The sequence below is a fragment of the Anarrhichthys ocellatus genome, unplaced genomic scaffold, assembly GCF_004355925.1.
Source record: "Anarrhichthys ocellatus isolate YVR2014 unplaced genomic scaffold, GSC_Weel_1.0 scaffold24, whole genome shotgun sequence".
Lineage (NCBI taxonomy): Eukaryota > Metazoa > Chordata > Actinopteri > Perciformes > Anarhichadidae > Anarrhichthys > Anarrhichthys ocellatus.
Window position 1 is genome coordinate 3,820,989 of NW_022280054.1, and position 16,440 is coordinate 3,837,428.

General features: G+C 39.1%; 1 protein-coding gene across 5 annotated transcripts in view; it reads left to right on the top strand.

The window, feature by feature from the left end:
- Positions 1–16,440, top strand: part of LOC116390718 (cGMP-inhibited 3',5'-cyclic phosphodiesterase A-like) — a 46,740-nt gene that overhangs the window by 7,990 nt on the left and 22,310 nt on the right. For 2 of the 5 annotated variants that reach the window (XM_031860668.1, XM_031860669.1), the window contains exon 2: positions 13,667–13,717. The exons of 1 other annotated variant lie outside the window; for it this stretch is intronic. In XM_031860668.1, coding sequence (XP_031716528.1) covers positions 13,667–13,717 — 51 coding nt within the window. 2 more of the 5 variants (XM_031860673.1, XM_031860672.1) reach the window with 2 other exon arrangements.

Sequence of the window (16,440 nt, forward strand, 5' to 3'; positions counted from 1 at the left end):
GTGACACAATTTCGGAGGCCATTTGTAGGAATCCTCATTTAAATGTAGAACCAATTAAAAATTCTGCCTTTGGCCTTTATTATCCTGCGTTGTATGACGACAATTTCTCCAAACCTCTGTTTCTTTATAGATAAGTGAGATTATTTATTCACAACACTTTAGCACTCCCATCTAATTGAAAAACAACATTATTTAAGTCTCAGTTTCAGTTTAAATTTAGGCCACAAGTGTGTTCAACCTGTGACAAAGTAAAAAAAACAGGATGACAGGAAAAAACACCTGAAGCCTGAATGGACTCGTGTTTTACAGCCCTGGCACCAAGTGTAAAACTGGGGAAATAACGAGGGGTAAATGAGGTTACATGCACAGACAGTATATAAGAAGTCAACGTAGTCATCATGACGTCACCCATAGGTTTGTTGACTGCCGTTTTGATGGCCGCCATCTTGGAATGCGGCCATTTTGGCTTTTTGCAACCAGTGAATGGAAGCGACCATATTTGGACTGCGGGGAGTTACAAAGAGACACCATATACGGGTTTGGTTACGGTAGCAACCTGACAATCCCAAGGTAACCCCGCCCTAACGCCTACCCTGCATTATGGTCTATTTTACTCTAAATGGGACTGTCATTTACTCCTCATTATTGAAGAGGAACTAAAACTATAGCGATTGAGATCATAACATCATGTTTACAATGTTTACTGAGGTAACATGACCCTAGCCGTCATTATTTACACTGAATCAAATGATTTGTGAAGGTATTGTTCGTATAGTAACACACTCACAGATAATTATGCAGTTCCCCTCATTTCTGCAGGTCTAATGAAAATATTGTTCCCAAAACATCTTTGCCAAGTGCTCTCATGTGATCAATGATGAGACTGTGTTTAAAACTCCATATTCAAGAGATTATGCCACATTTTAAGATGAGTTAATTTCTTTGCAATCAGCATTCAAAGAGATACGTTACCCTATTTTGTCTTGTGTTAGTCCTAAAAAGATGTATGTAATTCTCCAATTGGCCATAGTATATTTTTTACGTACTGCACTTAAAGTGCCCTCTGTTGGCAAATTAAAGCTAAACATCTTCCCTTTACTACATCCTATTTGGTGTGTATTCTGCACAGCACAAAGACATGTGCGGACAAAAACTGTACACACACACACACACACACACACACACACACACACACACACACACTGAGCTTGACCTTCGTGAAACTCCCAGATGTGCTGTGTCCTCGTAAAGCAGGAGCTCTATTCAAATTGAGTTGAAGTGTCATTGTGGGTTAGATCACCCACCCCAGCAATGTCTTTGTCTCTTGTTCATACACGCACGCACGCACACACACAGCACATACTGTCAGCTGTCAGCCTCATATGTATGTTTGTCACAAATGTTACGATACAATCAGCAGCTCGGTTTCCTCAGCTCGCCTCCTTAATACACAGCTTCCATGGAAAATCACGCATTCCCTCGACCTCGCACGCACCTGCAATATAGAGAAGGCCCCCAAATGCAATTTGTTTTTGGGATGTATACAAATCACTGCTGCTTTCATCACAGCCTTTCAGCTTGGCATTCACTATATCTATGCATCGTTGAGCACTGCTCAAATACAGGCGTGTGTGTGTGTGTGTGTATGTGTGAGTGTGCGCGCACGCTTCCTAGTGGTTTATGCTAGGTCAACAGTCTGCTGACAGTGTGTTTGCCTTGGACGCCTCCAGCCTGCCTGTAGATTACCCAATCAGATAATCAAGGGTATAATTGCATCACATGCATCTGGAAGTGTTTTTCCCTTCCATTATCCCTCATAATGCATGCATATACGTCACACCCACACACACACACACACACACACACACGCTGCAGACACAAATTGATGACGTACATACAGCATTTAATTGCCAGAGGTTGTCTGTGTTGTGAGACGATAAGTCTATTTGTCGTCATCTGGACATACAGATGCGAGAGCTGCATCTTTATGTGCTGCACTCTGTTTCGACAGGAGAGTGTCACTAAGAGAGACTCTGGCATACCTGCTCCTTTGAAACTGGGCCCAAAGTTATTATAATGATGGGGAAGTGGACCGTGAAATGATGGATAACAGAATACAATGGTACTTTGCCTCTGATGTTTAAAATAACTCGCAAGGGATATTTCAGTCTATGAAATGGCCCTCTTTTCTAACAGGTGATGCGATGGACTCATTTAGTTACGTTGTACCAATGAGCAAGGTTTTTACATTTCAACATTTGGTCCGTCACTGGAAGACATTTATTACTCACGCTATCACATGCATCATTGATTACCAACGCAATGGCATTTTGTGATGAAATGTAATTGACTTAGTAGGGTGTTAGTTTGATATAAGTTACATAAGTGTATTTCATAACTTATCATCAAAACACAGGATTGGAATCTCATTCCCAAAGCTGTTGGCAGGTCTTTAAATATTGGAACTAACACTGAGTACAGGCTAAGTACAACTGAATAACACATAGATACACATAAAACACTTGTTTGTGTCCATGAATATTACACACCACTGTGTAACCACAGTAGATATGCAGACATCACAGTCTTCAAAGGGCAGATACAGTATGTCACTTAAAACTTCTCGGATCCAGATTGGAACCACGCTCCACCTGGATCTGGGTTGTACATTGAGTATCAGACCCTTTCTTGTGCATTAGGTTGCTACAAAACCCCAAATGTACCTTACTCTGAGAATGCAACTGTTTTTGAAAACATGACATCTGAAATTCTGAGCAAAGCTAAGCAGCTATTAGATAAGCCTACATCAGATGTCCCTACGGTCTAAATTGGGATGCATCTGATCTGTCTTAAAATTAAAAGGAATTGTTTTTAAGTCGACATGATGGAAAAACTCTGATGAAACATTAATGAGGAGTCATCTTAAATTAGAAATGTGCATTTACCAAGTCTGTAAATTAATTTCACTTCCCAAGTAGACCTTGTGTCGGGAGAATTGTACACATTTTAATATATCCAGCCCTTTCATTTCATCGTCTTATAGAGTTCAATATGCAATACTATTGTTCATTCATGAAGTGTTTTTAATTTGGTTACAAATCTATCATTCACCCATTATATCTGAGCCCCCTCCCCTTTGAGAGACAATACACAAACCTCCCCTGACCTCACCTCAAAATGAGGTCGGGGGAAGTTTGTGTATTTGTTTATTCAGTTGTTATATTTGAGTATGAACTTGCTCTAAGCAGTGAAGGGTATTGAAATAATGCATAAAATACAGTTAAGTATAAAAGTACTTTGGTGCATTAAATCATAGTCTCGAGCTGCAGAGCATAGTCAAAGGGGAAAGGCTCTAGCAACTCATGATGAAATAGAAAGTTGACAAGACATGAAAATGACTGGACTGCAGGATTCATTTGGGTAATACTTTCCCTCAGGGCATTTTGCCTCAGGCCATAGGAATCTGTAGTAAAAAGAAGAAAAGCCTCTCTCCCTTTCTTTGTTTCTATCTCTTTCATTCTCTCAGCATTTCTCTGACTCTGTCTCTCTCTCACTCTCACTCTCACACACACACACACTTTCTGTCTGTTTTCTCTCCCGCTTACCCGATTTCCTCTCTATCCAACTTTCACAGGACATATGCCAAAGGCGGTATTATTGTGTCCTCAGCTGCCATCACTCACTGTGTTATGTAAGACACTGTTGATATGCTTGTATGTGTGTGTGTGTGTGTGTCTGTGCATGTGTGCTTGTGTTGTTGCCTCGCTTCATATCTGATAGGTCTTCTCTGAATTCACAATCATTCCAGCGTATCCAAACTACAGTCCGGCTTGTTTCAGGACTACAGACGTATGCTCTTGTTCTATGGCTGCGCTCAGTTTTAAATCTATATAAGATTGGCAGGAGTGTGGTGGCGTTAGTAAAGAGATCCATGTTTATCTAAATGATGCAGGTTGTAGTACTTCAATACACTGCATTTTAAAGCAGATATTCTATATCATAAGCAGGTGATGTTTTGTCCCGTATTAGACAAGGTGTGTCTAACTAAATGCTTTAGATACAAACTTTGGTATCCATCCAGAATTGCACCTGCTTCGTTAAAAAGCCTAAATATGATTTTAAACTGTTCAAGCAAAACACACAGTGTGTTAAAATACAACCTATTAGATGGGGGTGAGAGTGTGTGAGGAGAGGAAAGCAGCTACAGTGACAAAGAGTAGCTAAAGTTAACCAACCTGAGTGTAGGAGAAGTAAAGCCATCATGATGGAAAGAAAGGGTACCCATTTTTTTTACATTTCACATTAATGCTTTTCCCATTTTTCTGAAGCAGAAGCAGAGAGTCTATTTCAGGTCAAGTTTCAATCTTCAGAAATAATTGGATCCCTTCTATATACTGTTTTCTTTGCGAGCTGTGGTAAAGCATTATGAAGTGAGCGCTTGGTTCTCATCTGAAGAGCAGAAGAAGGTGTTAGCCTTGAGGTGTGATGTGCGTACAGGATGGTACATGCACATTTACTGTATGTGTGACCTGTTTGGTTCCTTTAGGCCTGATGCAGCTTGTGCTAATGTCCACACGTTCCAGCTTATTTTCAACAACATCTTTCACTCTCTTCATCCACCTCCCACTTTTTTCCTTTTCTGTTCAATCTCATTTAACAAGGAATTCAATGAGCAAGTCCTTGTTGGATGAAGCTGCACTGGTGTAAAACAGGCTGAGTGTCTTTGGTTTAGCCTGAAGACAAGGCTACCCAGAAAAGCCGCTTTCTTTCTATGGATTTGTTCTCCAAGTTTCATATTCGGTGTCTTTCTTTTTGTTGTTGATCTCTCAGACCAGTGTTTCCAAAGCATTATCTTTTGTGTACACACACAACACACACACACACACACACACACAAAAAGGTCATAGCTTTTGTATGGACTATATACCAGCCTCTGTATGCATCTCCATGAATTCATACAGAGAAATAATTATAAAAATTGGGCTGGCTTAGAATGTATGACACACCTCCCTTGTCGCTAAAAGTTGCACAATGATCGATGGATGAATGTCATGACATTATTGGTTGAAACTGGTTGGTACTAGCTTACGTAAGCACGCATTATGTTTTGTTTTACAAGAATTAAAGATTTATGAAATAAAAAAAATGTCATATGTTGTAAAAAATAAATTGGCACATAATATGACCTGGGCTGTGACTTAAACACTTTAGACTTAAATGTGGCTAACCGACATGGCCTCTGTTGAACAATGAAAATATTATAAATATGCATACTATTGTGAATATTTATGTACTTACTTATTTACTGAACTTTTTGCCCTGCTCCCCATGGGCATGAGTGTATTATAAAATAAAAAAAGTGATGAAGTACTGCCAATATCTCCATTATTACAGCCGCATACAGCTGGTAGGAAGCCAGCAGAACCGGATATGTCATATTGAGCGTGCAGGTCGGAAAGGTCGTTCATTATGCCTTCGAAAATGACGCTATGTTCGGCTATTTGTGAACTGTACAACTATTAAGACATGATGATGTAAATGAGGGCTTTTTAAGTGTTTGTACTGGGAAGTGGAATTACCTAAATAAAAGGTCCTCTGATTTACAGATATCTTTATACATCCATGGCCACATATTCATTGGCATTTAAAGTCCAAAATGGCAAAAGGATAGCATACAATGCAAATACACGCAAGTTTCCACATAACTCTATATTTACAAAAGCACATGAATGAATCCGAACGAGGTCTGTAAACTACAAGTAGCCTACAGATCGGATCTAACAGGAAGTAACTGTTTCTTTGACTTCCTGTTCATTCTTTGAAGGCAGCTGAAAACTGTCAGACTTTACCGCAGTTTTTTTGTCAACGACCCCTGCCGCTACCGCCTGCTGTCATCCACTTTCCAGGCGAGGCGCAGGTCATCCCGAACCAGCCTATTAATCGCTGACTAGAGATGTAATCAGTCAGAGTGAGTGAAAACACCTGTGTGGGTCTGCATGGTCAAGCAATTGATCACATAATGAGCCTTGTACATGCTGTGTATATTTACGATAGCATTTCAGTTGAAAGCATATTTTCGGTTTTTGTTTGTAGCAGATGTTGATCCTGTTGTTGATCAGACAGCTGAGTTCAGGGTGAAGCCAGTCCTTTCCAATCATGCATTGAGCTTGTGCATTTTAATCTACAGTAAGATGGACACACCGATGCACTGTACATTGTTCTAAAAAAATGTACCGGTGATCGATTCTAACAACAAACACTCCACTGGGTCCTAATGCTAACTCTTTATTTTATTTTGCATCAGAAATCAGACAGACAAAGCACAATAATTAAGGGATTTGTAAAAGCAGACAGAAAGACAAAACCTTTTCTAATTTTGTGTATTGTAGACTAATAATGAAAACTGTTGCTATATGGTCTTGAAGGGTTTCAAAGTGATTATTGTTATCCCTTTTATGATTGCTTTAATGTTATTATGCTGCTACAGTACCTCTCACACAAGTTATTACACTACAACAATTTTCAGCATATAGCCTATGTGTTTTTTCACCTATGACTGTCCATAGAACACCTATCAAAATACATGTTCACTAGCACAAAACTAAAATGTTTGCAGCACAAATCTGAATCTGAAGTATAACAGAAACAGTATTGTGGCACAAATGTCTATTATGAGTTATCTCCCTTCAAGAGTATCGTCTAGGAGATTTTGGTGAGGGAAACGTTAAAAAGAAAAACTTCAAGAAGCACAGACGCAAAGTGGAATGTAAGTCATTATACATGCAGCTCCAAATGGAAGACCAATGTCTGGACGCTCTCGTTGTTTTCTCATGGGACTCGTCGGGCAATGTCGGTGTCAATCAGCGAGAGCAGAAAGCTGACAGAGAGAAGTGGGTAGTGGGAGCTGTGACGCACTCCCATCTCACAGTAATAGGAGTAGAGAATGACAAGCTGGCGTCAGTAGCCTAACATGGGTACAACAACACGAGGGAAAAGCACTCCACTTAGCCGTGGAGCCTTGGAGGAAGGAGGGGAGGGAGGGAGGAGGTGTGTGTGTGTGTTCAGATGAGTTATGTGCATGCATGAGGGCCCGTTTGCATGTGATTCAGCTTACTCAGTGAAGTAAAGATGATAAGTAGATCGTGCAAGAATATGAATGCACCCTGTTATCGTTCTTACTGTTGTGTATGTTTAAATGTATTTTGTAGGCCACATTCTGTACACCATCAAGTCAAAAGATCTTCTTTTACTGCACAAAATGTCTCACAAAGAATAAATGATGATTCTTTTTTTAATTCAACAGGGTTGTGTGATATGTATAAAATCTCTTACGGTATAGCCTATACGTCATTTTGATACAGTGATATATCATGAAATAGTACATCTGGAGATCCAATTGAGAAACAATTTACAGATGAAATAATCAGATGGGAATGTCCCTTCTCAGCTAGTCCAGTGAGTTAAAAACCTAAAAGAAACAAAAAAACAATGAATTTCATTGCAAGGATTTGAAACATTACAAGATACAACTTTTTGTTTCAATTTTTTTCACCAGTCCTCAAATGTACAATTTATATGAGTAAGCTCCTGTGCTAGGAATGCACGGTTATATATAATGCAGTATTATGATGTTTTTGTTGGTCCAGAAAACCAAAGCATTGAACTAAAACTGTCTGAAAGCTTAGCAGAGCTGCAGAGTTGGGTGTTGATTCTCAGTTTTATTGGTAATACTAGTAACATTACCATTTGTCAAGTATCATTTGATTCAATGCTTATTAAAAAGAATAGCCTTTAATACATCAAGTGCAGTTTCAGAGCAGGTAAGGACACGTTAGCATCTTGAGTGTAATGATTACTGGTTTTTGCCTTTTTAAAAACATACAAACGTATTTGAAGAGTCAGTCAACAAAGACAACTCCTATCTTATTTATTTACGGTGTCGAGATTTGGAGCATGTAGTGTAATTACTCCGGGCACAGTTATATTAAGCATTCAACACATCAGCAGATAAAAGACACACGCAACTGCAAAACCACTGTTTTGTGAGCAGTTGTTTATGAGGCACACATGAGAAGGAAATTACAAAGATGTAAATGTAAATATGCTGACAGATGCATGCATGCATTTACTTGACAGTGCATGCAAAGGCTTAGTCATGCAACTCTGCTGTGAAACACACACACACACACACACACACACATACTTGCCTGAGGATGTTGGTGGCAGCCATCAGCCCAATTCATTCATTGGGGACAAAAGAGGGTAGAGATACAAATATAAAGATGAACATAATTTGCTATTTTACGACTCAAACACTAATATTTTATCTATATATTAACTTGTTTTTCATTTAAGCATATATTTTGTACAATACATGTGCCACAAAGTGAGAGAAAGGCTTTTGAAAACGGTCTTTCCCCTAGCTCTAGCCTACTTTTACTTATTCATAGCTACTGGGAACAAGCCATCTTACTGTGACTTCTGGGAATGCAGCAAATTTAGGGGAACTTGCATGGAAGGATTGCCAAGAAATTGTATACAGACATTCATAGTGCCCAGAAGATTACGCCTCCTGACTTTTGTAATACATTTTCTATAAAGCCACCATGAGATTAGCATTTATGTTTTTTAGGGAAATCAATATAGGACGGATTGACGTGAAATTCGGTACTGACATTCATGTCTCCCAGGAAGCCTTAACTTCCCTATCTAGTGCCATAATCAGGTAGATATTTCACTCAGTTCAATACTTTGTTTTTTGACTAAATGTCAGCAAACCATATGACATTCCCATCAGCCTCCATTGCACTTTATGATTAGTGCTAATTAGCATGTGTTAGCACTAAACTAAGATGGTGGCAATTGTGCTGTATACCTAAACATCAGCATGTTAGCAATGCCATTGTGAGCATGTTAGCATTTATTATTTAAAGTACTGCCTCACATAGCTGCTCGCATGGCTGCAGACTCTTAGTCTTGTTTCAAGAAATAAAACTGTGTTCACATGTTTTGTATTGATCATACGGACCTTCCGTAGTTTTAAATAGTTGTAGCGTTGGGCACAGTCATCGAGCTCTGATTGATCCATCAATCGTCTCTCTCACATGTGCTCACAGGCACACAAAGGCTTGCTTGATGGAGTGACGTGAGCGTGTAATGAGATCAATAAGCAATCGCTGGTGTGGTCTGGTTTCCCAGTGCATTGACAGGACCCCTGATACGCTAATTGGAAACAATTAGCATCAGCCGCGCTAACATGGTTTTGAGTGATGACGGTGATGAGTGCATGTATGAACTCATGTTTGTGAGTGTGTGGGTGGGTGAGTCATCATCATCCAGCCCAGGAGGCCCATCTCTCTCCCGCTAATGCACACACACACACACACACACACACACACACACACACACACACACATATATGAACACACACACATATATGAACACACACAGGCAGCATTGCCAAATCCTTTTGGCAAGCTGTGTTGAGTGGGCAGATAGTGACTCTTGGGGTTACTATAAACTAGACGGTATAGAAAACATTATGTGCTGTATCATCAGTCAATCTAATGAATCTGCTTTTACCTCACCGTAAGGAATACAACAAAATTGTGACAAGCCTTTGTCGGCAGCCTTAATGCAACAACACGGAGCTTTGATTTAGAGTGGTTGGGTTTAAGATGAGATGAGATGAAGGGAGATGTTCCCTCAGATCATTTGACATTATCTTTTCACACCTGATATGGGCAATACTAAGTACTAAATATTATTGTATTATTGACTTTTTGGTGAATTGGATTGTGACAATTTGAACATATTATGTTATCATTCATTACATTTGACTTTCCAAGTAAGCTATAATGAAAAATGTTTCGTTTTGCATGTGCAACACAGCTTTGCCCCATGTAATGCATTACAGTGGAGCACAGTTCACATATTTTACACGTTTGTCATATCACTAGATGAAAAGAGGTGGGATGAGGTAATGATATATCAGCTCAGATACATTATATGCTCTTTGGCATCTTTTATTGTTTTCACTTTAATTATTCAGATTATACTGTAGTTCATCATGGTAATGTATTTATAGAAGAACTATTTCTTTATTCTACTCTACATTGTTTTATGTCTCTCCCTGCTGTCTCTTTTTCTGCTTCGGCTGGGATCTAGTAAGAACAGTTGCTGGCCAGTAGGGGTTTTGGTCTGGCTTGCTGGGTTCTTCACGACTGGAGTGTCTGAGTCGTGACAAACAGAGAGCATGTGTCTGAGTGTGTGTTAATGTGTTCATTTTTGCCTGTGTGTGCAAGTGTGTTGGAGTGTGTGCGTAAAGATAGACTCACATACATTCATCCCGGTAGATCTTTGGTCTCATTAACCCCTGCATGGCTTTGTAATAGTATGCCCTAACATGCACAGATACACACACACACACACACACACACACACACACACACACACACACTGCTAGTTAGTTTAAATAAGAACCCAGGGTTTAAGGACAGTCACACAATGTGTGTCAGTCCTGTAAACAACCCAAAATTATTTCACATTGACAGAATAGATTTCATATAAAGTACTTAAAGAGCAATTCAAGAAAAGAAAGTAGTAAGTATACACAAATTCATCTTATTTCCATATGTAATAATTTTTACAATGCAAAACAAGGATGTTTTCCTTAACCCTAATGGGCTGCCCAAGAAAAGCTACGTATTATGTGGTTTAGAATGGTATCATGTTGTTATAATATTTCATAATGAATTAGAGATTGATGCACTACTACATGCCATTTAAAATAAGATTAACATATATAATCTATGATGTGAGTAATGGACTACAGTGTTTCTTGTATTATTTGTCTTCTTTAATTGGGAGCGCTTGATAAATAATGTCTCTCTAGGACAAAGCTCTAATTTGTAACAGATGGCAGTTGTTCTGTGGTTTTGTAGTTTGACAACGTTTGGAACACTGATACTCTCTGGATGGAGATATAGTGTTTTTTTTTTTTTAATTCAAAATACATGCAATTCAGGTGAATACTAAGGTATAAAGAGTTTTGGTGTCTGTGTTAGGACGGATGACCTCGCTGTCAAGGTTGCATTACTGCTGTCCGTCCAGTGCTTGATGGAATGGGATCCAGTCTCCTTTGAACTTGAACATCTTTATTTTTTAATGTGTTGACTTTTGTGAATTCACGGAGGATTTGAGTTCATTCCGGTCGTTCCTTTAAAAACAAATTGACATAACTGGAGAATTATATAGAATCATGGTTGTTTTTACATGCATCTAAAGGTTTTTAACTTTTATGTTTTTGTTAAAAGTATGGATCTTATCACATATGCAGGAGGCTTTTCCTTGTCAACAGATTTAAGTTCTGCATGCCGCAGAAACAGCCCTGAGACCAGCAGTGTTCATTTAAACAGAAAGAGCTCTCCCTGCAGACTGCAGTGTGTTCATGCATGTGCTGACTTTCCCAGCAATCTAACACTCAGGTGTGTGTGTGAGAAGATGAACCACCCTTACTTGCACACGATGTTGACATTTTTTTTTTTTTTACCTATGCTGATATGAACGATGCATAAATTTGCATGAGTGCAATTAGAAGCAGACTGAATAATGGAGCTGTCAAAGATTATGTGGCTCAGAAGTGCATTAGGCCTCTGTGATTTCCCAGACTCTTATAGACTTGACATGCGAAGTGTATTTGAGCCGTAATGGAGGCCTTTAAGGAACAGCAGAGCACAGAGGAGGATTTAAGAGCCTTGGTAAATGATGGAAGCTGAAATGTGTGTGCAGTTTGTGAGAGAGAGAAAAGGGGCTCATTTGGTTTTCTCAAGTCTGATTTCTGCCATGATGCAGCACTGTAACTGCCTCATTACTTTAATATGGCACCATGTTAAATGGCTCTTAAATAAACATTATCAACAAAAAGGAACGGCACACACAGTATTCTGAAATGAGGTATGATTATTTTATATGATGATGGAGTTCAGTATGATTCAGCATCACAGTGCAAACAACCTCCCTCCCATCCTGTGGGGCTCACATAAAACATGAATCCACAGTATTAGGCAGATTATCTCATCTGCCATTCAAAATGCAAAGTCATCCCCAGTGGATGACAGTTGCACTGTCAGGTCATCTCACTTTATGCCATTTTATACATAAGCCCACAAACTATGACAGCTAGGGCAGTCCACAGACACAACACACTCACAGACACACACAGGCATGCACACTACAGTTTGTCTGGGACTAGTTATTAAAATGATCATTAATATCAGAAATTCAGCAACATCTATCATTGAAATTACCAATTTATTTTTGCACAAGAAACATTCTGCACATTGACCTTATTCAATTAAATGGAAAATACAGTAAAGCCAAAGCTAAAGTAAATACAATGTTATGCTCTTAATGAATGACATGAATGTCATAAAGACTTCATGTTTGTTTGAATATTTAACAGTGCTTGTTGTATTTGAATGAAAAGGGTAGTCTTTATTTCATGTCCAGTTGAAAAGACAAAATACAAGAGAACTACAATATTGTTTTTTAATTGTGTATATATTAAATATTACATAACTACAATAGTTGCATTGACCTTGTTATTTTGTTTTATAAATTTATTATTTTAAATTTATAGCAACAGAACTTTAACAATGTTGCATGCCGGTGATTATTGTGTCAACCTTTGTTGTTAGTTGTGGTGACAGGCCCTGTAAAGCAAGGGATGGAAATAATTTAATTCAGTGCATTGTGAAACTCCATTGGACAACATTTTGTAATGCAAAAAAAACAACACTCATTTATAGTTCACGCAGTGGTGGATGCAACACAGCATCCTAACTGAGATGCCACAGCTTCCATATTAACCTCTGCTGTAAGGTACAGTATGATTACTAGTGTCAAGCCCTCTATACCTGACATCATTTATCAAGATTAAAGTGCAAAATGGTAAACGTGCTCCAACACAGCAATAGTTCGTTTTTAATTTAGTCTGAGATGGTCTTCACATTTTTCGGTCTTCTTCATCCCCACTTCACCAACTGTAACATGAAAAGGAGGTCAGAGTACAACTCATGATTTCTTCACTGTCTTGATTTTTCCAAATTCAACAACAATTCAAACAGTTACATCTTGCTGTCATATTGGGTCACAAGTCTATTGCAGCTTTATATTACCCCTCTTATATTCTGGGTGCAGTGCAGAGGTTGGTCTGGGATGAGTATGTTTTAATCTAGCTATGCACAAATACTAGGAACGGGAGGAAACGGTTAACCTAGCTCTGTTAAAGGTGCCGCCCAAACACTTCAAAGATGTCGTATTTAGGAAAAGCCACTCGGAAACTCATTGTCTGACTGTGAAATTGAATTACAGTTTCCTCTTATTGAACAAAAATGGAAAATCATTGCGGTAAGGGGACAGATAGAGGGTGGTGGGGAGCCGTATGTAGATCAGCCCTCCGGCATTAAGAGTGATGTGTTCTTTTTTTTTTCTTCATCAGCAGCGCCTGCTCTTTTTTATTTTTAGATGGCTTGACGGAGAGAGGGATGGAGGGAGGAGGAAGTAAAGGAGAGAAGTAATGTGCGTAGATACAGTAGTGCTGTACTGTGTCACAGAGTGGACAGGTCTCTGAACGTAGCTTCTGTTTGTATGCTTCTATCTCCAGATTATGTGCCAGCCAGAATGGGACTTCAAGAGAGCTCTGAGCAGATCTCAGGTCAGTGCAGCCCTGAGGGAAAGCGGAGGAATGGTGTGTGCGTGTGTTTGGCATAACTTTTCCAAGCTTTGTGTAATCGAATAGCACTTGACTCGTTACTGCGTGACATTTTTAAGCAACTCATTTTGATTCATTTGTGAGTCTTTTTAGTCTCTTTAAGGTTTAGGTCAGTATATCCATCTACTTTCGTCAGTTGATTTGCCTGTCCAATCTGTACGAAGAACTCTTTTAGTTAAGTAATTATGTTTAGCAATGAAGTAACTTTGTTTTCTCAAATAGGTGTTAAGTATTTCATTATATGGCATTTTTAAATCATGTAGCTTGAGATGATCCTATTTCAGTCTTCAATGTTACCTTGGTTTGCGTTGGAATTAGCTGAAAGCCTGGCGCATATCATACAGGCGCTAAAGGGTGCCTTTTGCATCCTTATCAAGTCCCCGCAGGTCACTGCCCAGGGAGTGAGACTATGCTGGAATTATAATGTGTGTAGCCAGACCTTTCTTTATCGCTGACACAGCACTTTGGAGAAAGGTCTAGCTATGTAAGACTAGCAAACGGCTTACTTCTTGCGCATCAAGAAAAAACAGAACAACGTTGGCATCCTCTTGGAATATTCTTCATGCCCATGGTCTTGTTGCCATGGTTTGGTTTCTGTACTAATGCAGGAAATATCTCTTTTTAGCTAGCTTAATGTTTGACATTCTTCACGTCATTGTTTTGTCTCTGTGGCTCTTTCTAGCAGTGAAATTTAATTTTTTACTAGTAGCTGGCCAAGTTTTTTTTTACAAAGCACCATTGTTTTGGTTTGGTGTTTGTCCAGTTAAGCCAGCTCACTCAAATAATAAACTAAAGCTGCTGAAATTTAAAGCAGCAAAGCCGGATGTTCTTCAATTGTGTCAGCAGCGCGACGACACTTTCACATAACTGGGAGTCAGTTGATTAAATGTCAATATAAACATATTACTCAATGTATCACATTAGCTTAGCTTGGCTTAGTTTTAGCTTAACAATAAGACAGTGCTTTCAAGCCAAGACCAAAACCACCCAGGTACAAGATGGACTGAATTTTGACAGTGGAAAAGTAAAACCGTTGATGCTCAACAAGGACACAAAAAAACATAATGAAGAAAAATTACTATGATGATATTTTGTTTTTTGTTCATTGCTTTGACAGAGTTTGTCAAAGCAACTCATGGCGAAGTAAAAGAAAACAAGAAGTTCATCTTCATGGGATCTTTTTCAGCGTCTCCCCTCTGGCAGAAGCAGGACAGAATGCCTTAACTAGAGTTTCTTCCCAAAAGTTGTGCAGTTGATAAATAGGCCATACAGTCGGCCTAAATTGTAATTGTATGTAAAGTCGTGTACTGTACTGTTTTTTTGCACCTTTGCCACATTTGTACTAATATTAGTCTCATTCCACTGACCTAGCCGTGTTGTAATGAAAGAAACACAAACTTTCTGGGATTCAAAATGAAGTTTACCCCGTTTTTAAAGTGTAAAAACATGTTGTTTTTAATGCTGAAACAAGATGCTGCTCGTTGAACTGGTCACACATCTCCCTCTCCGCTAATTGGGCCAGGATACATTTTTTAAATTGTCATAAGCATGCAAAGCAAGGTAAATACAGATACTTGGTTAAGAAAGAAAATCATTAAAATACAAGTTCATTCATAGACATTTTGGGGGAAAAGTGACATCAGTGAGTAGTTTTCACCATTTTGCTGGTTTGACTTTTCGCACCAAGGCTCCCAGATTTATAAAGTCAGCATCATCTTTTAGACAAACAATTGCAAACTGACTTTATATTATACTCTCCACCTATGTATTACATTGGTTTAGATTTCATATTTGAATCATCCATAATCGTCTCTCATACTGGACATTCATCTCCAGCTTTAGCCAACAACAAACCTACCATCTTAATAGACTTTTAATGAATCAATATGTACCTCAGTTTCCTGATGCAGAAAGCCCTCTTCTGATAATGCACATTACTTGCTGCTCGGTTGTCATGCATCATCTGCTATGACAGGAAACACTTGACAAGTAGTGGGCGTAGTATAACTGTGGCCAACTGAGCCCCAAACGACAATTTTATGGTCCATAGTCGAGTCACTTTGATCTTTGTCCCGATGTAGCCGAGCAACCAGGTATTTTCAATACAACTGATTTCAGTGTACTGCAGTTGCTCTCATCCCTGAACCACCAGTGAACATTTGCAATTGGCAGATGCAGAGGCAGGGGCGGGTGAGAGGACAGAGGGAGGTTCATGAAGCAGCAGAGAAGAGGAGAGGAGAGGGCGAGGAAGTGTTCGTGAACTACATTATTGAAATGTCAGTTGCTTTGGATTGAGATTCTTACGACTGTGACATTTGAATTAGGGTTTAACTAAGCAAAGAGAGCATAACGCTTCTGTATCGTATCTATAGGAATCTAGATAGCAAGATCAGGATTGAGCAGTTGTGTTTAAACCAAACGCAAAGGATGCAGAGAAGGCACTCAGCAAGTATCATGGGATGCCATCAGGACAATAGACACCGTCCCAAACAGGTGCAGTATTGGCTTAACTGGAGTCTCTCCCCTTTAGTCTGAGTGTATGTGCTCTATGTACATGTGTGTGTGTGTGTGTGTGTGTGTGTGTGTGTGTGTGTGTGTGTGTGTGTGTGTGTGTGTGTGTGTGTGTGCACATGTGCAGGAAAAGGAGAGCCATTTAATCAGTGATG